The sequence below is a fragment of the Chinchilla lanigera genome, unplaced genomic scaffold (assembly GCF_000276665.1).
Source record: "Chinchilla lanigera isolate Chin_1 unplaced genomic scaffold, ChiLan1.0 scaffold00013, whole genome shotgun sequence".
NCBI classification, from domain to species: domain Eukaryota; kingdom Metazoa; phylum Chordata; class Mammalia; order Rodentia; family Chinchillidae; genus Chinchilla; species Chinchilla lanigera.
In genome coordinates, this window is record NW_004955414.1 from 17,383,855 (window position 1) to 17,410,839 (window position 26,985).

General features: G+C 39.5%; 1 protein-coding gene across 1 annotated transcript in view; it reads right to left on the reverse strand.

Annotated features, from left to right (window-relative positions):
• Positions 1-840: 840 nt before the first annotated feature.
• Positions 841-26,985, reverse strand: part of Ppme1 (protein phosphatase methylesterase 1) — a 59,575-nt gene continuing 33,430 nt past the window's right edge. The window contains exons 4-14 of the mRNA XM_005379925.1: positions 25,578-25,635; positions 25,094-25,145; positions 21,022-21,176; positions 20,279-20,369; positions 14,406-14,471; positions 9,598-9,721; positions 7,217-7,346; positions 6,294-6,338; positions 3,857-3,921; positions 3,202-3,269; positions 841-2,028 (exon numbers count right to left, since the gene is read on the reverse strand). Of these exons, the coding sequence (XP_005379982.1) occupies positions 2,010-2,028; positions 3,202-3,269; positions 3,857-3,921; positions 6,294-6,338; positions 7,217-7,346; positions 9,598-9,721; positions 14,406-14,471; positions 20,279-20,369; positions 21,022-21,176; positions 25,094-25,145; positions 25,578-25,635 (873 nt within the window). The 3' untranslated portion in view covers positions 841-2,009. The remainder of the gene's footprint in view (positions 2,029-3,201; positions 3,270-3,856; positions 3,922-6,293; positions 6,339-7,216; positions 7,347-9,597; positions 9,722-14,405; positions 14,472-20,278; positions 20,370-21,021; positions 21,177-25,093; positions 25,146-25,577; positions 25,636-26,985) is intronic.

A 26,985-nucleotide genomic window follows, 5' to 3' on the forward strand; every position in this document is an offset into this window, starting at 1 on the left:
AAGCTCCTCAGACAATGAGAACAACTGAGTTCACTTCAGGAAAACCAGTGTGACAAACTTCTCCAGGAGAATCAACAGCACACCATCTTCCCCTCCAGTTCTGTTATGCTGTTGTAGCAATCATCAGGCAGGCCATCCAAGCCCAGAACCACTGGGTGTTACAAGTTGACCATTAATTGATCCAACACAGTGGCAGACTGGTATACAAGGGGGACCAGTTAAGGGGACTCTAGGGCCTTGTCTAGACAATTGGTGACACTGTTATACTTCTTACTGAGCTAGGAAACACAGCAGCAACAGCAAATTTCATGAGAAGGTGAGGTCAGAATAAAGTGGCTTTTGGTCGTCCGGGAGACATCAAATAGACAGACCTGAGTCTACAACTCAGTGGATGATCTGAGTGGTGGATACAATTTGGGTGTTGGTGTAAGTAAAGCCGCATGAGGTCACATAGGCAGGCTGTCCTCTTCTGCATCACTGTCCATCCCATTGGGTGCCCTGGATCGAGGGAGGAGGTGGAACACAAGATACTGACAGGCTACAGGGAAAGGGGTTGGCGAGTCTTTCTTTCCTCCATGCTGAGGGTTGAACTCAGGGCCTTTGTACCAGGTAAATCCCCAACCCCCACCCCCACTTGAGACAGGGGGTCTCAGTAACTTGTCTGTGCTGTGCTTGAACTTGCAACCTTCCAGTCTTGGCCTCCCAGAATGCTCAGGTTACAGCTACAGACCCCCACACTTGGCTGTTTTTGGAGTTCTGTGGCAACTAAGTCTCATGAACTGTCTCCTAACCCTAGGTGAGCAGAAATAAAGGTAACTCCACAGAGAAAGACAAGCTGCATAAAGGTTGGGAAATATTTATTTTCTTCAAACAAGGTCATAAATAACAAAGAAACAAAGTAGGTCCCGGACTCTGGACCATGCAGCAGGACAGGGAGAGGAAGCTGTTGGGTGAAAGGTGGAGGGGACTACCTAGGACAGTCACAGAAAAGATGGGCGTTAGGAGACTTCCCCCCTTTGCCCTTGGAAATGGCGTGCCTGGGCAGCAGGGGAGACCTCAGTGCTGGGATGACGCAGCTAGGCAAGGGCAAAGACTGGGGGTGCAAGGCTGTAATGTAGAGTGACACGGAAACCACAAATGGCAATGAGAAGCTAGAGAAGGCAAGTGGGCACTCTGCACACCTCCAGGAACCAACTACGAAATGGTTAAATTATTAAAAACAATCCCACAGGCTTCAGCCTATGGCTTTGTGCATGGGCTGTATTTAACCTGGGTTGCTCTTGGGCAGGTGAGGGCTCAAGAAGCCTCTGGAGCAGCCTGGCCTCAGCCCAGGGCAGGTGCCCAGACATGGAGTGGGACAGTGGGCTCACCCAGATGGGAGGCCATGTGCTTGGACTGGCTGGACCTGATTTTCAGGCTGGTTTCTTGTGATGCTTCTATCCACCACCCCTCCCTGTACCTAAGGCCAGGATCCTGGCCTCTCTGGGTTTTCTGAACCTGTTAAGAGTAAGACTGGGATAAAAAGGTACCTGACTGGTATTTTATTTGAAAAGGAGAAATAAGGATCACCCTGTGCATTGTCCATCCCATGAGGTAGGGCAGGACCATGCCAAGAACAATACCAAGGAATGAAGGTCCCTGAGCCTGGGGAAACACTTGGACCCAGGTGCAATGCCAGATGCCATGAATTAAAGCCCAGGGTGATAGCTGTGGAGGCTTCACCCTAAGCAAGGCGAGGAGAACAGGCAGGGGCTACCCCTGCCCGGGGAAAGGGGAAAAGCTGAGGACTCTGGACTGGGAAGGCCAATGCTGGACAAGGGGCCTGGAAAACAATGCTTCGGGTAGGAATACACAACAGGGTTTACACATCTAGGGATGCCCATCTATGGGGAGCCGGTGTCACGTGGCTGGGCAGGATGGTGAGAAGGAGACAGCGGCATCACAGTGGCCTCTGGTGTGATGTATTTACAACAGAGCTCAATGTTGAGGGCGGGGTGGAGAGCAGCTCACTAACAGCCAGGAAACACACTGTCAAGAATAGAAAGAAAAAGGAAAACAAGTTTAGCCATTCCTTGCTTTTCCCGTTTACCACGCCCTTTTGGAAGCCTTGTTCCAATGACTACTACAGCCCTTAAAGGTCTGTCTCCTCACTGCCCCATCCACAGCTAGACACCGTGGGCTCTCAGTGTGTTGCTCCCTGGACCAAGGCTCTAAATAGTCCAGGGACCTCAGTCAAACTGTTTGTCCCGAGAAATTAAATCTTCATTGTTGATTTCCGATTCTCAGCTGCTAGAGGTATGAGGTGACATAAGAGTGTCCCTTTGGTGTGGTTCTCTGTACCAGGCTCCTGCCATCATCTCTGATGCCTAACCAGCCTGTCACTCTCACCAAGGCCGTGGCGTTCACAGCTGTCTAAGACAGAGAAAATTTCTGAGGTTAGGGAGCCAGTTCCCCTGAACCTTCACCTTTCCAATGGCAAGAGCAACTCATTGTGATGCTGATGGAACGAGAGCCTTCGGCAACACAGACTAAGAGCTCATGAGGTTGGCCCGGACTGCCTGGTTAGGGTCATCCTGCTTCTCCTTCCTGCTCAACAACCAGCCTGGCAGTCTCTATAACCAGATGGAAAGCTTCCCAGGGCGAGGGTCTGGCCCCTATTCTTCCTCTAGACCAGTGGTTTTCTTACTTTTGCCTCCCCTGAGACACACGGAAACGCCCGGGGGCACTGTTGCTTGTGGAACAGTGTGTAGGAGGTGCTACTGACATCTAGTGAGTAGAGCTCAGGAATGCTGCTCGGCCTCCTACAGTGCACAGGACAGACCCCGACCGTAAAGAATCACACATCCTGAAATGTGCTGAGGTTGAAAACCCTGCTCTAGATTTCCATGCAAACTCCATGACTAGACATAGAGAACTTCTCCAGATACGGACTGATTCTCAACCCAGCCTCCGTAGAGGAGGAGTACTTCAAAAAGAAATGCACATCACAGTAAAGGGCAGAAGATAAAGCACAACCACAGCTACAATCTACTGGCACAGCACACATGACCCCCAATGTGGCCTTGTAGAAGCACACAGGGCAGGGGCAATATTGAGGAAGAGGAAGAGGCATGGTGACCCAGACCAGGCAATGGTTAGGCAATACCTACGTGTCAGCGTTGGCCAGCACTGCTGGGCTCCTAAACCCTTGCACCCCCTTACCATTGGAATCCACCGATGGGCTCTGCAAACCTGTGCCGGATCAGGAAAGTGGCCACAGCTTCAGCTACCTGAAGGGGAAGTTCCAAGTTATATGAAAAGCCAGCGATGGTGCTTAGCTGCGCAAGTCCCATGGGCTTCTTGTGGAAGGAGAGGCTTGATGGTGTCATCATGAATCCCATCAGCCTGGGTACCCTGAGATCAAAAGGGCTGGGCTAGGAGACTCCTCCCCGCTATCACTGCCAGGAATTTCTCCAGACAGGTCAACAGGAATTAGGGTTTATTTATCTCTTATAGTTACAAAGCACCTTCTTCCACAGGAGGAATCCTTATTAATTCCCATGACTAGAGTTTAATGTACAGTTTCAACCCTGATCCTCCCTTCTTCCATCTGGCTTTTAAAGGGGGTAAACGGAGCAGTAGAGCTTTAAGGTGTTAATCTTTGGACGACCACGGGATGAAGCAGCAATTCCTCAGCCAAGACACACAAAGGCAAGACCACAGGCAGCTGGGGGTATTTGGAGAGCTGATGAAATCCCATAGACTCCATGGCAGCTCCTTCAGGTAAGCACTGAGATTCAGGGGCTGCCCAATCTGCTGTGACATGCAAGGTTACTCTCACAGATGTCCTTTCATAGTCACTGAGCACCAGGCTCACCTTGTCAGGGGCATCCTCATGCACTGCATGGCCACACTGGGGTAGGACCTGCATCTGGAACTTCCCTAGAAAGGAAACAAAACTGGGCAATCTCATAGATTTAAAAGAGCCCTCTCTTTACTACCTCTGGAGCATCACAGGTCACTCCAGGTACCCAATACCTTACGCCTAAAAAACACTGGCGTCAATTACAAAGTCTTTGAAGAGGGCATTAATACTTGTAATTGTAACCCTGGGCCAATCATTTTCCCTACACTTTTTCCTTCTTTATTTAGTGTACTTCTACTTCGGGCAAGACACATAGCAGAAAATGTCTGTCCTCATGAGACACAGTCCAGTATGGGAGTAAACTGAAAAACCTACATCTGAATGCAGTACATAGCTCGTATCATGACACTGTGCACATGGGTGGGGCTTTAAAAGCTTGGGGAAGGGGGCTTCACAATCCAGCAGGTATCCAGGAAGGCTTATACAGAGAGAAGAAAGGAAAGAAGGCTGGAAATGGTATTTGTTCCTCAAAATAAAAGACGGTTGACATAGTGTTTATAAGAATGGTTAGCAGTAAGCCTAGAGATGTAAGCAGGGACAACATTAAGGACTTTGTAAGAGATATTAAGATTTTTGAAAGTTTATTACAAAAAGTTGCTATTTGAAAATTTAAGTGCCAAGCAATATATACTGATTACTTTCTCATACCATCTGATGGAACACTGTAAGCTCAAGACTAATGTGATAACTATAGAGCATGAACAAGTGAGCCAAGGGGACAGCTAAGTAGCTGAGCTCTTGCCTCACATGTATGAGATCTGCATTGGAGACTCTGGGCTCAGTCCGCAACAACAACCAAAAAAATGGGTGGGGGAGAGATGATTGATAAGGATCCTCAAAGGGACAAAGGACAGGGGGACCTACAGTGCCCCTATGCACAGAGAACAGACTTTCTGAGCCTGTTTTTCCATTCATAAAATGAAAGAATAAGCTCTGGGAGTCCTAATCATCATATTTGGTGGTTCTTGCCCCAGTTACACACTGCTTCAAGAAGTTTCCAATGTACTCTTCTAGCCATTCTTTAAAGTTGATTCTCAAATTTGCCCTATAAAATAACACAGGATAAATATTAAGATTCCTTCTGAGATGATGAAAGTGAAGCCATGATGAGTGAACTGTCCTGTCCAGGGCTGCTTAATTAGTGGAGGACCTGACAGCATTCTCCTCAGTAAAACCCAGCTAACACCTCTCTCCCCCTGCTGTAAGGTCTGGGGCTGCAGCCCGGCCATCTCTCCCTTAGACCTCTTTGCTCTATAGGAAACAGAATGTATCTAAGCCCTAATACCAACATCAGTGCCACTAAAATCACAGTCCTAGTTCATCCTGCCCTAGGATTCAGGAGGGAAAGGGCATGAGAGTTTGGGACAGTTCTATAAGTCAACCAACAGCCTATAAAAAACTATTATGAGGTAATATCATTCCTCTTTCTCTGTGGAGCTTGAGGATGGCATCCAAGTAAGGATGCCCTGGAGGTTTGATAAACAGACTCAGCAAAGAAGGGTGAGCTGAACATTTAGCTTTGGGATTCACCAGGGTATAAATGGAAGCTATGAAACTATACAGGGAGAGTGAGCAGAGAAAGAAGGTCAAGAGCAGAATCTGCTTAAGCCCAAAACTTTGGTTGGCACCTTGTATTCCCACAACCCCGAAGCTGCAATGTCTACTGTCTCCCCCTTCACCAAGTCTTTTGCCTATACTAAAGCAAGTGCCACAAAATCGGTCCCACTGCCTCCACATGGCAAACATACTTGCACCTGAACAGAGTGTGCAGCAGGTCGCTTTTACATTCATACTTCAGGATCCCTTTGAGGCTGCCATTAATCTCATTTTACACATTTAGAAAACTGATGCTGAGACAGGTCCATTTCTCCCAGCTTTGGAGCCTTTACGCTTACCTCTTCACATGTTGTCTTCCAAAAAGATGTTATAACTTTTGGTATCTAGATTATCCCGGACATTTCCCTTTCCTCAAAAATTCTATACACATTTTACATTTTCCTAAAAAATTCTCTATTATTCCTAAACAATAATGAAAATACTAATCAATATTTAGAATATCTCCATTCACAATATTATATGCCTACATAGTACTTTATTATAACTTTCAAATACATTGCCTCATTTTAATTCTTGTAACTGAGACATCAGTGGTGTTAAAATCCTCATTTTTAGATGGAAAAACAAAAAAGGCGATTGCCCAGAAAAGGGAAATACTGTCTGTACCCACGCGGCACGCTTGGAGCACAGGTGGCTGCCCAACACAAGCCTGACTCGAAAGCTCATGTGCTCTCCATCGTACCTCACCGTCTCAGAACAGTAACGTCCACAGAACTGCCTGTTTCTTTGCCTTCAGAAAAGGGTCCCAGCGCATAATTTATGAATAACTTACCTTGCATCTGGCCAATGGTTAAATCTTTATCCAATCTATCAACACCTAGAACAAAACAAGAAAATCCACCAGTAGCTTACCAGAACAGGCCCTATGAAATAGGTTTTACTCTTGAAGTACTAACTCAAAGTTGTTAGAAAGTTGGAAACATGATGCATGATTCTCAATGCATCTTCATGTCAATCCAACTACCAAACAGTATATTTTCACCAGAAGACACTTTCTAGGTTGAGATTTCCCTGCAATAATTTTGCTCATTTACAGTAGTTTCTGGAAATAAGGTTTTACTGTTTTGATTCTTGTAATATTCAGAATAGCACGATACTACTCTATCTAGCTCTAGGAGGAGGACTTGGGTTTGATCAGGTACAAAGGCCAGGCCAAAATCAGGCAGGCCATCCCAGATGGAGGCTTATGCTTGGCTAGGTTAAGGACTGGAGGTGAGGAGGAGAAAGAACATAGAAGAGGGTGGACGGCACTCAAATTTGAGTCATTACCCATTGGACTAGTAGTTTAATGCAATCATACCCAGATGAAAATATACTCACACTACCATGGACTGAATTGTGCTCTCCAAAATTCATGTTGAAGCCCTGAGCTATATAATGTTACTGTATTTAAAGACAGGGTCTATAGGAGGTAATTATGTTTATATAAGGTCATAAAAGTGGGTCTGCTATAAAGGGATTAAAGTCCTTCTAAGAAGAGACACCAGAGTGCACTCTTGCTTTTCTTGGCCATGTGAGAGCACAGACAGAAGGCCTGCAAACCAGGAAGAGAACCTATACCAGAATTCCTGGTACCTGATCTTGGACTTTCAGCCTCCAGAGCTATGAAGAAACATGTATCTGTTGTTTTTAGGCCACCCAATCAGTGGTGGTTTATTATGGCAGCCCAGATGACATATATACACTTATACTTACCAGCCAAGAGCAGCAATTTAGGAATAGGGCAACTAAGAAAGAGATTGGATAAGCCTCGGAACCAGCCATCCCAGTATTTTTCTGTTTTTGCCAGTTCAATTCTCCAGGTATACGGATGGTCTTTCTTGGTCTGGAGGAATAAAAGCAAGTTGAATCTCTGAGGACAATCCCTGGAGGAACAGGATAAAAACTAGGTCCCTGGGAAAAGGAAAGGGAAGGAAACTAGCACCTATTAGGACCTACTGTAACCCAGACATTTAATATACATTTAATCTTCATAACAAAATAACTCAAAACATAAATTATTTAAAGAACAAAGTAAGAAAGCAGGGAGGCACACTTTGTAGACATCGGAAGGGGACCTGAGGATGGCAGAAAAATGGGAGGGAGGGCAAGTAAACATATGTACCAATTCCCTGAGATATTGTGATTATCATGTATTGTAACCATATAATAGTAATAAATATAAATAAAATCAATGAGAAAACTACTACAAGTTAGTTCAGCAAGGTCAGATGACATAAGGTCAATACATATACTGTAATCAGTTATATTTCTATGTACTGATAACAAATAATTAGATAACAAAATTTAAAAAGCCATTTCTCTTATAATTATGTCAAAAATTTAAAATACTTAATGAAGTTAACAACAGTGCTGTAAAAATATCTCAATGTAAATTTAAAAACACCGCTTTGCTTAAATAGTCGAAGTATCAAAAACCAAAAAAAACAAAAACCTCTACAAAGTTTATAGATTGTTATAATGTAATTTTTTTTTTTGGAACCGGGAATTGAACTTGGACCTCGTGCTTGCCAGGCAGGTGCAATTCCCCTGAGCTATATTCTGGGCCCCTATAGTTTAATTTTTAGGTAATTACAAGTTTTCTTTTTTTCTTCTACTAAGCACACCCCCAACCTCTCTTTCTGTCTCTTGTTTTACAGATATGATGTCCCTCTATGTTGCCCAGACTGGCCCCAAACTCATGAGCTCAAGTGATTTTCCTGCTTCAGCCTCTTAAGTAGCTGCGATTTGGAGTGTGTGCTATCAACACTCAGCTACTTCTGCTATTTTCAATGAACTTAAGAAACTCTCTTAAGTAAATTGCTGAACAAACACTGAGCTCCTGTTATACCCACTTGGCAGAAAGGACATACCATCAAAAGAGTAATTATAAAGACTACACTGCGGTATAAAAAAAGCTTATGATATGACATTAAGTGACAGAGCAGAGTACAACCCAGCATCTAAGTTAGGATTACTATACTTATGGGAAAGAACCACATGGGAAAATTGAAATTTTATTTGTTGGTAGAATACCTTTTTTCATAAATTTTGATTTATAATAATGATAAAATATCCATGCAATAGGAATTCTAAAACAGGAACTATAACACAAATATGAAAAACATTAACAGCCGTTATGTTGTGGCAGTTGGAAAGTTGATGAGCGCACAGTATACACCAAACATGAGCTGAACAAATAAATGATTCTTCATACTTTTCTGCAGTAGCCACTTTATGAAAATCTCAGAATGAACATGAGATAGTAACATACTGTGTTAAAGATCACTGGATGGTTATGCTATCCATCCCACCGACAGTGATCTACAGATTCAGTGCAGTGCCCATCAATATTCCTACGGCATTATTTTGAGGATATTTTATGATCTTAAAATCATAAGGAGTGTCATGAGATCTGGAATAACTAAACAATTTTGAAAGAGAGAACATTTAAGAATGTATACTTCCTGATTTCAAAACCATTACCAGGCTGGAATAATTAAAAGTTTGGTACTGACATGAAGACACACACACCAAAGGAGCAGAACAGACAGCCCAGAAATAAACCCTCACATACGTGTCCAAATGACCTTTAAAAGAGCATCGAGACAACTCAATGGGAAAAGGACAGTCTCTGAGATAACAGAATAAAAGATGTAGAGATGGACAATAAGCATATGAAAATATGCTCAACATTAATAGTCATTGCGAGAGTACAAATCAAAACCACAATCAGATATCATTCCACGGCCAGTATGATGACTATAATCAAAAAGAGAGACAGCAACGGTGTTGTTAAGGATATAGAGAAACTGGAAACCTCATATACTGTTAGTGGAAATGTAAAACACAGTGCTTTTAAAAACATTTCCTCAAAAGACTACACACTGGGGCTGGGTATATACTATAATTTTTATATTCCAATTGGTCAGAGGTACACAAGTGTTTTATATCTCATAGTTAACCTAAGTCTCTCTTATGACAGTGTTTCTACTCCCTAAAATATCTAATGGTAGACAAAAAGAACGTCATCCCTCCTCTCCTTCCCCACCCAATCATATATGGAACCATCCCTACCCCATCTTTCCTTCACCTACCTCCATGTCATCTTCCTTTTTCCTTTTGTTTATGGACTCGCTTCCTTCTTCATCTTCTTCTTCCTCCTCTATAATTCCTTCCACTATAGATTTTGAACCTTCTGGACTTGTAATTCCTTCACATCTAAATTTTTAAAAAGAACAATCACATCTTTCTTTTTATCTCAAAGAGATTCATACTTATGGCCCTTTACAATCAACTGTTAGCTAAAACTTAATGGGAGAAGGAGGATGTGAAAATGTGTATTTCCAGGGCTGTGGAAGATTATGGCTAATGTGTGACTCTAAGAGCTGGTTTCCAGTCCTTATAGCCAATAATGACCCACAAAAACCATTTCTTGAGGCATGGTGACAAGAGTCTTACTGGAATTCTCTGATACACTCTTCGTAACAATCCTGTGAAATAGACCCCAAAAGCATAAGAAAATTATCCAGAATTACCTCATCAATGGGTAAGACTGGGACGTAAATTTAGGCCAACTAACTTCAAAGCCTGGTGTTTTTCTGCTGCATTCTGCTTACAGTAGCACGAGGCTCAAACACAGTAACAACAGGTCCCACTTTTTAATTAGCTGCTAGAAACCAGCAATTATAATAATCAGGGCCAGCTGAACCTTGTAGATTAGGTCACCTGATCCAACCAATTATTGTTTTTTCCTCTTAAAAATGGTCATCTCTGTATTATGTAATTAGGTACAAGAAGTATTATATGAATAACTTGTATAATCCTTTTTAGAGAGAATTTTATGGAAAAAAATACACTGACAAGTGCTAAAGGTAAAAACCCCAGGTGCAGCTACTGTCAATGTTTGCTCAGCACGATAGAAAGGGACTTTTCATTTTTCTCTTGAAAAGGAGAGAGACAAGGGAGAACAGGGAGAGAACAAACAAGAGAAAGACAGACTGTGATAAACTGAAGGGCCAGTAGTAGATTTTTAAGAATGGTAACTTCTGTTTTCTCTGTCAAGTATAACAAAGAAACATGTGCTCTGAATTTCCAAAGCCTATGGATAAAAAAATCTAAAGCAGTTCACCTAGATCAAAGAGAGTGGAAAGGTTCTGGCTATCTGAAAATATCCAGACATACATATACATATTCACAAACCACTTGAAATAAAATTAAGAAATTAAGAAATTAAAATTAAGAAATAAAATTAAGAAAACACCACTTGAAATAAAATTTTATATACACTGAACTACCTGTACATAAGCCATATAACTTAATCACAAAACACTTTACCATTGCTTATACTAGTCACATTTTATTTAGACATTGAAAAGTAGGTGGTTTCGATTCTTCAAAGCCTCTGCAGTACTAATACTATTGAAAGTGCCCTGTTAGTCATGAAATTCATACTGTATGACTTGAAGTCAACTACTGATTTGAGAAGAAGTCTGAATTTCAGGTATATCATCCACTAGCTGTGTGGTTCTGGGACAGTCATTTACCTCTTTGAACTTCTACTTCCTTGTCTTTAAACTTTACTTATCACAGCTTGGGGTTTCACTTAGTAAACTCCAGATTACTGGAAATTACATGGAGCAAACAATGAAGATTCCACAACAAATAAACTGCAAGGTAACTGGGGAATGGAGTAAAAAAACCTATGGGTTAAAAGATATTTAAGAGATATATAAAGCTGGGTGTGGAGATGTACTCAGCTCTAGAGAGGCTGAGGCATGAGGATCACCTTGAGTTTGAGGCCAGCCTGGGTTACACGGTGAGTTCAAACCCAGCCTAAACTACATAGTGAGACCCTGTCTCAAAAAAATAAAAAATTAGATCCTCCAAAAGATATCAACCAATTGCTCATGTATTTACTTTATTTTGATTTTAATTTTAACTTTCAAAAACTTTATTTCAAAAAGGCCAGAAGAGAGGATTGTGAATGATTTCACCACCAAGAAATAAATTTTTAAGGTGACAGATATATTAACTATTCTGAATTAATCATTATAAAGTATATACAGATACTGAAATATATTGTACCCTTCAAGTATGTAAAATTAAGTGTAAATAGAAGTTTTTAAATGTTATTTGAGATTATCAGAAATATGAAAACTGAGTTGATTTTGGTGATATTAAGGAACTGTTAATTTTTTTTAGGTGTGATAATGTCATTGTGTTTATATTTAAAGGCCTAGCCCAACTTGGTGGTGCATGCCTATAATCCTAGCACTCTATGAAGCTGAGGCAGCAGGATTACAAGTTCAAGGCCAGCCCGGGAAGCTTTGTGAGACCTCCTCTCAAAACAAAAATTTTGAAGAGGGCCAGGAGTGTAGCTCAGTGTACAAGCTCTGGATTTCAATCCCTAGTACCACACATGAAAAAGAGCCTATCTTCTAGAACATACTGAAACTTCACAGAGGAAATTTTATTTGGAATTTGCTTCAAAGTATTTTGTGCTTGAGGGAAATAAATAGACACAGATGAAATACAACTGCTCATGAGTTAATAACTACTGAAAATGGGAATACAGTATTATATAGGGGTTCATTGTATTATTCTAGCATATTTGTACCTTTCCCATAATACATGGCTTTAAAAGTAAATGTATAAAATTCATATGGAAACACAAAAGATCCAGACTAGCCAAAGCAATCCTAAATCAAAAAAACAAGACTACAGGCATCACAATATGTTTCCAAATTATACTACAAAGCCATAGTAGCAAACACAGAAATGGTACTGACACAAAAAATAGACATGTAGACCAACAAAACAGAACAGAGGACACAGAGGCAAAGCTACCAACTATGGCTATCTGGTTCTGGACAAAGAAGCCAAAAATATACACCGGAGAAAATATAGCTTCTTTAAAAACTGGTCCTAGGACAACTGGATATCCACTCACAGAAGATTAAAACTAGGTCCCTATCTCTCATCCTATATAAAAATCAATTCAAAATGGATCAAAGACTTAGATGTAAGACCTGAAATTTTGAAACCACTGAAAGAAAATATAGGAGAAACAACTGAAGCTACAGCCATAAGCAGAGAGTTCTTGAATAGGAATCTAGTAACACAGGAAATAATAGCAAGAATCAACAAATAGTACTACATCAAATTAAAAGGATTCCACACAGCAGATGAAACAATCAACAGAGTGAAAAGACAATCTATGGAACTGAAGAAAATCTTTACCAACCACTCTTCTTTATATATCCAGAATATGTAAACTCAAAACACCAAAACAAACAACCTGATCAATAAGCAAAAGAATTGAATAGATACTTCTCAAAAGAGATGTACAAATGGCCAATAAGTACATGAAAAAATGTTCAACATCTTTAGTCATTAAGGAAATGCAAATCAAAACTACCCTGAGATTCTACTTTCTCCCAGGCAAAATGGCTATTATCAAGAATACAAAAACACAATAAATACTGGCAAGGATATGAGCAAAAAGGAACTTTTCTACAATGCCAGTAGGAATGTAAGATACTACAGCCATTATGGAAATCAATAGGGAGGTTCCTCAAAAGACTAAAAATGGAACTACCACTTGATCCAGCCATACTACGCCTGGAAATAACAGAAGGAATTAAAGTCAGCATTTCATAGGGATACTTGTATACCCACGTTTACTGTGGCACAATATGCAACAGTCAAGATATGGAACCAGCCTAGGTGCCCATCACCAGATGAATGAAGAAAATGTGGAAAATATACACAATGGAGCATTATTCAGCCCTAGAAAAGAATGATATCTTGTCAACTACAGAAAAATGGATGGATCTGGAGATCATCATGCTCAGTGAAATAAGGCAAACTCAGGTAAATATTGAATCCTTTCCCTAATATGCGGAATCTAAAAAAGATGACAAGAAACTAGAAGTGAGACAATTATCAGACAAGAGGAAGGGAAAAAGGGGGAAGGAAGTGGGGGTGTAAGGATGGGCAATAGGGAGCACAAATATGGTCAAAATACATAATATTATATGCATTACCCCCCAAGAAACATGTGAAACTAGAAAGGAGGGTGGGACAAGGGAGGTGATAGGGAGAAATGATTAAGGCATATTATCTGCAAGTTAAAATCTGCCAAAATGAAATCCATTCATCTGGTAACCAATATGCACTAATAAACATGTAGAAAAAAATAAGACAGTATATATAAAATACTTTGAACAGTGCCTAACAAATAGTAAATATTCAATAATGCCATTATCATTCTCATTTAACTTTTGCAGTCTTGTTTGTTCTACTGGATAGATTTTCTCAATTCACCTAAAGTTTATTTTGTACTACACAGCAATACCCAGGACTTACGTAACTCTACCAAAGAAGACCAATTGGGCTAAATAATCTTAGCTTACTTTTAGTATCTGGCTTTCACCCTGGCTGTGTCAGAATTTTTATATTGTACTTTCTTTACAACAAGGGTTGGCTTAGGAGACTATTGCCAGAATAAAATTATATCTGCCAGCACTAAAAGTGGACACTTAAATTTTTAATATTTATTCTCTGGAGTGCTTCAATTTTTAATACCTAGAGTTGTCTATTATAATAAAATATTATGTAAAAATCATTTTAAAAACACTATCTGGCTTTGAAAGGGAAGGAAGGAAAGAAGGGAGGAAGGGAAGAAAAAGAAGAAAGGTGGGGAGGAGGAAGAAGAGACGAAGGGGAAGGCAGAGAAAGAGGCAAGGTGAGACCTATGCAGCTGGCCCAACTGAGCTCAAATGTAAAATTACAGGCATTTAACAGAATGATAGAACAGGTGTCAGACAACAGAAGAAATCCGTAATTCCCATATCATATTTCAGCCTTTCACCAGCCCAAAAAGAAAAAACTTAAGACTTACTGTTTGACTTGGCCAACCATTGAGACACGGGCAGACTCCAGATTTCGAATCTGACCACTCTTCACACTAAGAGAGAAAAAAGGGAAATGAGAGAGGAGGTGATTCAGCATTCACCTTATCACATCATTAGAGTCAAATGAATAATTCTGCAGATTCTATGGGATCTAAATCCCATGTTGCTTACTATGAAGATTACCACTGCTCACCTGGCTATTACAGCTATTATAGCTATAATACGACAGATAGTAAAAAGTGAAGACATTGTAGCCATTTCAGTTAGCAAATATTTGCCAAGAGAGTATTATGTGCCAGGTCTGTGCCCAAAAGTACATGATTCAGTACAGAGAAAAAAGACATGAACAGAGAGTTAATATAGTAAGGGAGAAAGAAGCACTTTATTCTGAATGAGGACACTGAAGACATTTCCCCAAAATCCTGCCTAAACTGAGAACTGAAGATAAGAAATTAAACAGAAAATAAGACTGTGGTCAGAAGCACTATGAACAAAGGTACTGTGGTATAAAAGTCAGCAGGAAAATGATTTTAGAGAACTGCGTGCAAGGGAGAGCGAAGGGAGACTGTGGCAGATTAGGACTGTAGGCAGGGGCTAGCTCCTTGGAGGGTGCTGCAAACTGCTGTGGTCTGAACGTGTTCCTCAAAGTTCCCATGTTAATTCCCCTGCAACAGTGCTGAGAGATGGGCCCTTGAAGAGGTCAGGAGGACTGAGCTCTGCCTTGAATTAACATCTTAATCACAAGAGTAGATTAGAGAGGCTCTGGGTTCAACCCCTAGCTCTGGCAGGGGTCGAGAGGAAGTGGGTTTTTACAAAAATAAATTTGGCCCCCTCTTGTTCCCTCTCACTTGTCTGATATTCTCTACCATGTAACATAATACAGCAATAAGGCCCTTACCAGATGTAAGTCCCACGACCCTGGACTTCCCAGCCTCCCTCTTGGGCCAAATAAAATTCTACTGTTTAGAAATCACCAAATTGCTGGGTGTGGTGGCATAAGCCTATAATCCCAGCACTGGGGAGGTTAAGGTGGGAGGATCGCTGAGCTGAGGCCAGCCTGCACTTCAAAGCAAGTTTAAGGCCAGCCTGAACTGCATAATGAGACCCTGCCCCAAAAAAGACCTTTCCCCATATCCCCTCCTCCAGCATTTGTTATTGGTTGGTTTCTTGCTGATAGCCATACTTTCTGGAGTGAGATAGAATTTCAGTGTTGTTTTAATTTGCATTTCTTGAATGACCAATGATGTTGAACATTTTTTCATATATTTATTTGCCATCTGTATTTCTTCATCTGAGGAGTGTGTATTCATTCATCTCAGATGCCCATTTTTGGATTGGGTCTTTGAATTTGGGGGCCTGATTTTTTCAACTCTTTGTATGTTCCAGATAGAAGTCCTTTGTCTGATTGACAGTTGGCTAAAATTTTTCCCCAGTCCATGGGTTTTCTTTTCACTGTTGGTGATTTCTTTTGATGTGCAAAAACTTTTTAATAACATGAGATCCCAGGCTAGGGATTTAGCTCAGAGGCACTGCGCATGCCTGGCAAAAGCGAGGTCATGAGTTCGATTCCTGGTACTGGGGAAAAAAAAAAAAAAGATGAGATCCCAGTTGTTGATTCTTTGAAGTACTTCCCATGAAGTTTGGTTTGTGGAAATCAGTGTGGAAATACTTCAAAAAAATTAGGCTTGATCCCATTCCACCCAGCTATTCCCTTCCTGGGTATCTCCCCAGAAGAATTAAAAATATCGTATCACAGTGATACATGTGCACCCATGTTTATAGCAGCACAATTGGTAATAGCTAAATCTTAGAGACAACCCAAATGCCCATCAACTGAGGAGTGTATAAAAAAGATGTGGTAGTTTTACAAAACGGAGGATAAACTTGAGACTTTTACAGGTAAATGGATGTAACTAGAAACCATACTCATAAGTGAAATAAATCAGACTCACACGAGTAAACATAGTATTGTCTCCCTAGTGTAAGAAACTGAAAGAGTAAATAAGATCCAAAATCTATAATAGGTATCTTGGGCAGAAAGAAACTGCCCAAAAGGAAAGAACAACTGGGATGGGGGAAAGGAGAAAAGAAGGGAGAAGGACACATATGATAGCTAAGATAGTTATACTAATTTTGTTTAGTTCATTGAAGGGAATGGTTTGTGCTAATATTATTTAATCAAACTTGCATGCCTATATCTTGTAAGCTGAGCAACTAACTTGAAGATAACAATACATAATATATTAACCACTGTTAATTTTCTATTATCTTGTTTTAAAATTCCGTATCATTGTTGCTATTGTTTTTTTTTTTAAATAAAAAAAAAAGATCACCCAGTTTGTTGTATTCTGCTATAGTGGCAGAAAGTGGACAAAGACACGTGACATGCTATAGAGCTTAGACTAGGTGAACAGTTGAGTTTTCTAACACTTGTTTACTTAAATACATCTAAGGGCAAAGCAAAATGACTGCAACCCCAGGAGAACTGGAAACCGTTCCTGAAATAGGCCACAAAGAGAACAACTTCTTTAAAATTCTTAGTTTTAAAAATTCATGCAAATTAGGGGTTGAGAGTGTAGCTCAGTAGCACAGTGCTCACCTAGCATGGGCAAAGTCCTGTTATATCCTGGCACTACACACACACACACACATACACGTACATGCACATACCCCCCCACACACACACGCAAAGTCCTATTATATCCTGGCACTACACACACACACACATACACGCACATACCCACACATCTCACACATACACACACACACACACACACACACACGGGCAAAGTCCTGTTATATCCTGGCACTACACACACACACACACACACACACACACACACACACGGGCAAAGTCCTGTTATATCCTGGCACTACACACACACATACACGCACATACCCACACATCACACACACACACACACACACACACACACGGGCAAAGTCCTGTTATATCCTGGCACTACACACACACATACATGCACATACCCACACATCACACACACACACACACACACCCATGCAAATTTTAAGCCCTCCCCAGACAGTAACATTGCTCCTTATTATAGTGATAGACAAAAGCAATCTGAAATATTTCCTCACCTTTCAACCATCAACAGACTCTACATATGTACCATAATTTCTAATCATACGTTCTGCCTTGGTTCACAGTTTGTTTAACTGTTTCATTGTTGTTGTCGTCTGTGGTGCTGGGGATCACATTAGAGCCTCATAAATGCTAGGCAAAGCTAGGTATAGTGGCACACACCTGTAATCCCAGCATTTAGGAGGCTGAGGCAGGAGGATTGCTGAGAGTTGAAGGCTAGCCCAGGTTGCACAGTGAGTTCAAGGCCAGCCTGAATGACAGAGTAAGACTGTCTCAAACAAAACAAAACAAAACAAAATGCTAGGCAAGTGCTCTATCACTGAGCTAAACCCTCAGCCCCTTGATGCTGCTTAATACTACATATGAAATTTTCTGTTCCTATTAAAAGCCAACCTTGGGTACTAGTTCCCATCCCTCTTGTTTCTGAGAGGATATGTGTTTCCCTCAGTTATCATCTCTCTCTTCTGTAGCCTTATTTTTTTTCTCTAGTGAATGTCATAAACATGTTATACTATCTAGTCCTTAAAGAGATTCCCAACACCACATTCATTACTGGCTATAGTACCACCTCATTCCAAAACTCTCCATTTTGTTATCTTTCCCTAACCTTTATCTCCAACTATTATAAGCTTTTAACTTCCCATTTATTCCCTGAGATTTCTTTTGTCGGTTATTTTCATCATGCCACATCTAATGGTCAATCATTGGTCCTTCATCTTGATTCCTCAGCTGCATTTGACACAGATGCGCTCTCTTGTTTATAAGCACTTGCTATGCTACAACCTCCTGGTCTTTCTTCTACCTCCTACCAACTGTGACTTTTCACTTTTCTTTCTTCCCTCTTCCCCTTCTTCCCAATCTCTAAATATTATAGAATAGCCCAAGGCTCAACTTTTGGATCTTTTTTCTGTCAACATCAACTCCTTAGGTTATTGCATAGATCTTATCTATATGATGACAATTCTCCAATTTATCTCTAGCTCAACCTCTTCTAACTAGTATACACAATTGCCTACTTAATATTTCCACTTAGATTTGTAATAAGCATTTTAGTTTCTCCAAAAAACCCTCCTGATTTTCCTGCCCTTATTTGCTACCAAACTGACTTCTATCTCTACTCCAGAAGTCATCCTTGAGTTCCCTCTCTGCCCTGCTCTTTCTCCAACATCTAATCCACAGAACAGCTCTCAGCTCTGTCTTCAGAAGACACATCTAACTGTACTATTTCTTCTGTTGCCATCCTCATCCATGTTTACAATCATTACAACAGTCTTCTAACCAATTTCTCACTTCCTGTATGACATCAATCCCCATGTCTTTCCCTATTTTATTTTGGTGGGTCCAAGATGCAAATCCCTGTATATCTGACTTCAAAGTCCCACTTCTTAATTCAGCTACTGCTTTCATTAGGAAGACCAAGAGAGCAAAAATAGTAATTTACTGGCCTTTTAACAATTATCTATTAATCTGGAATGGCCCAAATGGTCATGAGTCATAAACCTGATTCAGAATATCCAGTGGTGTACAAAACAAAATCATCAAATACCTCTGATACTCAAGCCTGGAATGTAGATTCTAAATACAGTGACTCTCACGGAGTCAAGAACATTTTAATATTCAACAAACCTACAGCTGGCACTAGACTTCAGACAAGACCTACGTTGACCCCAAGCCTAAACTGGTTGCCATTCTTCTATACCCTCTCTACTTCCTTCATTGTGCTGTGTGTATATATATATATATATATATTCATGTGTCTGTATCTCTAGTTTTTCTATTTTTAATGACAGAAACGGAACCTGGTTCATTTCCAATTCTTTAATCAGGTACATAATTAGAAAATAAATAAATAATAAATGCTGTAAGTATAGGAAAAAAGACAATTTTAAATAACTAAATCAAGCCCAGAATAATTATCTCACTGGTTACTACTTGGGAAGGAAGCAGTTAGGACACCTAAGGTACATGCTGAGCTAAGGTCAACGCTGTCGCTGTCTAAGATAGAGAGCTCTTTGGTGCTTCTGAGAAAACAGGAATCTTGCATCATGGTCCGAACAGGGGCAGCAGAAGCAACCTTAGCAAACACAAACATCATTCTGGCAAGCTATATTCTAGTATAAGATCCTCTGTCTCAGCAAAAATATCCCTTGGATATATCTCTCAGGGCTAAACTTCTTAGTTCCCACTTGATATCTCTGATTCAGTTAACAGACATGTTCTTGCTAGGGCAGTCATCAGTATGCTATATGCAATATGAAAGCACAAAAGAAATAGAGAACCACCTTTGCCCTTACGATGCAAAAATGGTATTAAGACAGGTATTTGTGAAAACTGACACTATGAATATATCCCTCAAGGGAGAAATGAAAGACTTTAGGGGTAAACACTGTAATATAATATAAACTTAAAGGTCTCTAGCAATTTTGCTAAGAGAGTTATTCAGTAATTTGATGGACTTAGAGAAAGTATTCTGAAGAAGGAAGTGGAGACAAGATTTTGAATAAGTAGGAAGTTAGAATAGTAAAAATATTTTATCTCAAGATTTATCTCCTTGTGAGGAGGGCTCAGACAACTGAGCCCTAAGTTCTGTAACATTTAAAATACTCAAAACTCTCTGCTCTTTAAATATTTTCTCATATATCATTACAAAAAAGCTTAGAAAGTGAACTTCAATTCCTCTGGTCTTAGTGCTCGAGCTGATGAAAAAAGTTTCAATGAATATTTGAAATTAAGACAACATAGGTTTATGATTACCTCCATTCAATAGCATTCTCCAAAGACTTGAAGGTTTTAGGACGACCACGTAAGAAGTTCTGCATGCTATTAAGTGCATCCATTGCTGTACCTGAATGTAAACAAAAACTTTAACCACAGTACTGAACTTATTCTAAGACAACTTTATACATCTACCCCAATGACAACAGAATTCAATGAAGATACTTTTTCCTTTTAAAATGAGTATTACAGAAGTTACGAACATGTTAGAATAATACAGTGAACTCCAATTGTACCTACTGCCCATTTTCAGTAGTCATTATGGCCAGCCTTATTTCATGTGTGCCCATTCCACTAAGCACAAACAGATGCCATTTAAGAAAACTCCAAAGACTAACATAGACATAGCTCCATTATGGTCCTCGGTAATTTTTATCTCCCAGTATTCATTGCTTTGTATAATGTGCCCTAGTGAATAAAACTTATATAAGCAGCAGTGTGATTTCTCAAGCTGGGCTGTGAAATATTTAGCAGCTTTTTTTTAAATGGTTAAATGAAATTATGAGATATACATATGATTAAAAATTATGCATCTAAAAAAAGGTATTAATGGAAGATTTCTGATGACATGGAAAATGACGTAATTTTAAAAAGATACAAAGCTAAAGGGACCTACCTCAAGATAAATGAAATTGACAATGTATCAAAACAAGATAATAATCTACTGTGGATATCTCCTATAAGTCAATGATTCTCATTTGGTTGGTACAAAGAAAACTTACCTTCCACAACATCAATCATGCACAGACCCAGGAGGCTTGGCACCAGGTTAGATGCTGCTGCGTGCACTGCAATAGCACCACCCATGCTATGTCCAATCAGCATAATTGGAGGAGGGAGATCTCCGTACATGGCTTCAACCACATTGCCGATATCTCTGCAAAGAAAAGGGGCAAAATGCTGGTAACAGACTCTTTGAGAATGCTTAAAAATAGTTTGCTTTTCCAGACCCTTCCTTTGGTCTGTAACAGTCCTGGGAGATGGTAAAGGTCTACAAAGCTACCTTACAAACATACCTATGTAAATACACCTCTTAATACATTCCCTAGTATCTATGGAGATAGTCACAAAACTACCTCTCCTGACAAATGGCAGCTTAAGGACAAAGAATTCAAATTTTTGGATTTTCCTTTACATAACACTTTCACCATTCCACACTTGTATTTGTTCATGTTGTCTTTTGAGACATAGCTGTATAGTTCAGGTTGATCCTGAACTCACTATGTAGGCCAGGCTGGCCTCAAACTTGAGGCAATTCTCCTAACTTAGCCTCCCAAGTGCTAGGACTATAGGTGCACACCACCACACCCAGCTCCAAACATTGAATGTAATTATATCAATATGTATCTTTATCTTGATTCTAATCTTAAAGCTCTGGGAAAATCATTTAACTACTCTGTACCTCAGTTTTCCCACCAAAAATGCAATGAAGTTTTGAGTTTTTTTTTTAACTATACAATCTTGAACTAATCTCTCAGACACCGAAAGTATTTTTTTTCTTTTCTTTTTTTTTTTTTTTAGTTTTTTTCCGGTACCAGGAATCGATCTCACGACCTTGCACTTGCCAGGCAGGCACTGTGCCGCTGAGCTAAATCCCCAGCCCCCTCAGACACTGAAAGTATTTCTCACAGACACTTAACATATACAAAACGAAGGCAAGAATATCCCTTACTGCTCTAGATTACTTTGAGGACTAACTGAGCAGTGAATGTAAAAGTACTCTGAAAGAGCAAAGTGCTATACAAGCATTCATTATTACTTACAAATCCTTGCATACAGTTGAGGAACGACAGTTTATATATTTATATATAGTGCTCTGTGAAACCAGAAAGGTGTTTACAGCTAATTTTTATCGGCTTTTGTTCTATTCTTCAGTTAGAGTGGGTCTGTTTAGCAAAGTCAAATTTTAAAGCTTTGAAAATGAGAAATGAAGAACTTTGAATTTTATTTGCAGGTCTTGCAGGAACAATAGGTGGAATAAGAACAATAAAGATGTGTCTCTATAGACCATTAGCTCTCCTGCTTTCTTTGAGGAATGTGTAAGTCAGTCAACTTTAAAAGACAGTTGTTTTGCTAAGTGTCACTACATAGACAAGTACTTCTGGGGCTGGGGATTTAGCTCAGCGGCACAGCACCTGCCTGGCAAGCACAACGTCGTGAGTTCGATTCTTGGCACCAGAAAAAAACCAAACTGGAAAAAAAAAAAAAAAAAATAGACAAGTACTCCTACATTGTTAACTAAATGTAGCAAGTCAATTTAGGAACACAGACTTGCAGAGACGGTCTTCACTGTATTCACAATGCCACAGGCAAATTTTATTGATTTGCAGGAATTAATTTTTAAAATCTCATACAATTATATTGGTGAACAATGTAGCTGCAACAGTAACAGTAAATGTGAATGGGAGATTAGGGAGCCCACCAAATTTTGTAAGTGAAAACACATAATAGTTGAACATTCCTTTGGAGTTACATTTAAGGCTAAGATGGAAAGTAAAGCAGTTCAGGCAATCATCTAAAGAGGTAAATACAGTTAAGATAAAAAGTCCAAGCTTCTTTCACATTATTTCAGCTTCTATACTAAACTCAAAACTTTCTCTGGAACACAAATGATATATAGGAAAGAAAGGAGAACCAATAGTATTTATTCAGTGCTGCTGTGGTTTGAACATCTCCTTCAAATTCATACATTAATGGTATTTGAGGCAGGACTTCTGGAAATGATTGGGACTAATCCATTCATCAGTTAATGAATTACCATGGGAGTGGCTTTGTTATAAAGCGACCTCTCTGTGGCTCACTTGCTCTGTCTCACCATTGATGCCCTCATCATTGTAAGATACAAGAGGGTAACCGAGGGTAACCCTCCCTAGATGCCAGCACTATGCTCTTAAGTCTTCAGAACTCTCAGCTAAATAAACTTCTTTGGTGTATGAATCACCCAATCTGTGGTGTTCAGTTTAACAACAAAAAATAGACTAGCACAAGTGACTATTATGTGCTATGAGCTTTCTTGTAACATTATTTGTTATGGTTTGTGTCTAGATGTCCCCCACAAAGCCTCATGTAGGCATGGGGGGGGGCAGCTGGGATTAAGGATGTGAATGCTATACCCAGCCTAGGGGAGGTAGCCTGCATACAATATAAAGAACAGAAAGAGACTTATCTCTCTCTTGTTGCTTTTGCTATCTTCCACTGTCATGAACTTTTGCCCCTCTGCCATGTGCCACCCTGCCTTGGAGCCAGCCAACTATGGAATAAAACTTCTATAAACTATGAGTTAAATAAACCTTTCCCCTTTTAACTTTGGATGCCAGGTATTTTGTCTCAGCAATGAGAAAACTAAGACATCATTTAATATAATTCTTCAGTAGTCTTGTCTGAAAAAGTTATTACTACTTTACAGATAACAAAACTGAGGATGTACTTATCGACTTTAGGATTGGCCAAATCAATTTCACTGGGTCTATCTGCATTTCTACCAAGGTAAAAATAGCTGCAGATTTCTTCTACCTCACTGAAGTACATTTAAAGTTATATCCCCTTGGCATTGGGCACTATGGATTCAAGGTAATAACATCAAGTCAAATCCATGATGCCTTTGCTCAGACTAATGGAAAATAATAGGAACAAAGATTGGATAACAAGTAATCTTTAGAGTAAGTGACCCAAGGAAAGATTAATTTGTGAAAAACAAAAACAGGTGTTCCATGGTTAAGTCAACACACCTGTATGAAAATGATAGGATGGGGGCTAGAGGGGTAGGTTCAATAAATCTAAACGAGATTTGGGGGACTGAAAAAAAGACCAAGGTTTAAAACCAGTATGACTGTACAATTTCTAGAATAATAACTGTAAGACACTGAGCTGGAGGTGTCTGTATGAGCTTTATGTAGGAAGGCAGACAAGGTCTGAAACACAATTTATTATCACATCTATACTTAGGATAGGTATATTTACCCAGGTTAAAAATAGTTTGATCACTTAAATTTAACAGTTTTCATAAGCCAATAGAGGTGGCACATGCTTATAATCCAAGCACTCTGGGAGGCTGAGGCAGGAGTATAAGTTTGAGCCCAGCCTGAGCAACTTAGCAAGATCCTGTTTTAAAAAAAAGCTGGGGATACAGCCCTGGGTTCAATCTTCAGTACTCTCCCACACACACACAAATCAATGTTTCTCAAATATTTGTCACGGGACTGTTTGCATCAGATGGTTCTACAGAGTATCAACAAAAATAAATGCATAAATCTCAGTGCTAAAAGACAGTAATTCAGCAGGTCTGGGGAGGGCCAAATCATCTGCAGTGATTCTGGTGAGTAAGCAAGTTTGTGAACTACTGTACAGTATGTGCTGTATTCATCTTTTACTTTAAGGCCCAGGGTATAATTAATTATTGTTAAACACCCTGTCCTCATCTTTCTGTTACACTGGACAAAGAGCAAGATACTTAACATGCTCTTATGGGCCCTTGCATTCAACTACTTTCCAGGGATGGGTCCATGATAGATATCTAGAGTCCATCCAATCTCATCAACAGAAGAATACTTCTCAAAAGCTTACACAAACTAAACTTGAACAATTTTCAAGTGTTTTATGTGATGACATATTAATAAAGCTGCAGGTTTCCTTCAAGATTAAATTATAAGAATAAACTAAAAGTAGGAAACAGAAAACAGCAGTAAAATTTTCTCAGTGTCAATTATCATCCAACAATCACACCAGCTGACTGATAAAGTTATACCATTATGATAGTGATAAGAGGCAAACAGTGTATAAGCAATAGCTACTTACTTTGCCATTGTTTCTGCAGACAGATCTTCAAAATTTTTGACTTTTGTTTCACCTAAAAAGAAAATATTTCAAAAATAAAATCTCCAGGCATAGGAATTATATGAGCAAGAATACTCAGTAAAATCTCACTTGTGGATAATGAAATGGGTACTTTTATAATAATAATATATAATAATATAATTATAATAGATAATAATATAATATATAATAATTTGTTATGGTTTGTGTATAATATATAATAATATATAATAATTTTATATGATTGATTTATCAAGGATATTCTACATCAGACAAATCTTAACACTAACCACTCTACACAGGATAATTACAGCAGCCTAGATGGAAGGTAGGACTCCTCCCCAAAATGTCCTGATGGAGTATACCAGATTATTTCATGGCCATTCTAAAATTTATATTTAAGTTTATTTAAAGGAGCTTGGTGACTATGTTACTGAGCCAACAGGTAATTAAGAACTTCACTCACCATGACCTCGTAGATCCAGAGCCACAATCCTACACTGAACTCTACTAATGATCGCTGCCTAGGAGGAAAAGAAAAAGTAGTAAGGTACATATGAGGCAGCAAATTTTGCCCAGTCACCAATGCTAACTTTGTTAAGGGACCTGCCACCAGAACTCAAGGAACACAAGAAAACTTTCCATTTTTAAGAAATAAAAAATAGTGCTTCTTTTTTTGGTACATTCTATAGTTCTGTCCCAACTTTAAAATATGGCTTTTTCTACCTAAATCTTGCTTTAAGCCTTAACTCTCCCTAGCCTTTCATGAAACACAGAATTAAGTACCAACCTGAATGACCCTCTGAGCTCTGTATTACCTATGGTTTTCATCCATATTTCTTGGATATCTTCCTTACTCTAAAAAAAGAATTCCCTAGATAAGGACTAAGTCAGTTTATACCTTGGCTCAGGACATCACACAAATGTAAGTCAGATTCCCAAATTATATTTTAAAATCATGTAGAAAGCCAAGTCTGTTTCCACTTCTATTACTCCAACTAATGAATATATTTAAAGACAACAATGGACTGAAATTCTACTAAGCCGTTTGTCCAGGGAAAGCTATTTATTCATTTGTAGGAATTATTTAATGCACTATGGTTGGTAGTAAAACCTTGAAGGTCAAAAAGAAATCCAATATATTAATATAAAGTGAAAGGGTAAAAACAGGATCGAATTTGCTTGGTTCACAACAGAACTAGGTTTAAAAGACACATTTTCAAAGTTTTAGAACTAGGTTTACAAAATAAAATATACTTTTGAAGTAACTGTCAATTCCAACTTTTAGCTTGAAATGATTTACAATCATATGTGACTTTCAGAAAATACTGATAAGAATATTCAAATAGAGGTTTAATTCACTTAATAAGTCTTTCTAAATTATACCTAAAAATCCAGCACCAACTGAGTAATGGGGTTATACTAGTAAAAAACAAAAGAATAAGGGCTGAGGATTTAGCTCAGCCGCACAGCGCCTGCCTGGCAAGCACATGGTCTTGAGTCTGACTGCTGGTATCAAGAAAAAAAGGCAGGAAGGAATGGAGGAAGGAAGAAAGGAAGGAAGGAAGGATAGATGGCCTTGCAGTACCAACTCTTCAGTTTTCCAGTGAAGACCCTTCAGCCTTCCATCACAGATGCCCAAGGCTTCATGTGTGGAATGAAATTCAATCTCTGAGGTATTCAGAGGATGAAAACTCAATCCTACTACGATATTTAGAAAAGATGGTCCTTTTGAAAATGATTAAAATTAGACACAATCAACCAGGTATGGTGGTTCATGCCTGTAATCCCAGCACTCAGGAGGCTGAGGCAGGATTACTGTGAGCCAGCCTGAGCTACACAGTGAGTTCAAGGCCAGTCTGAACTACATAGCG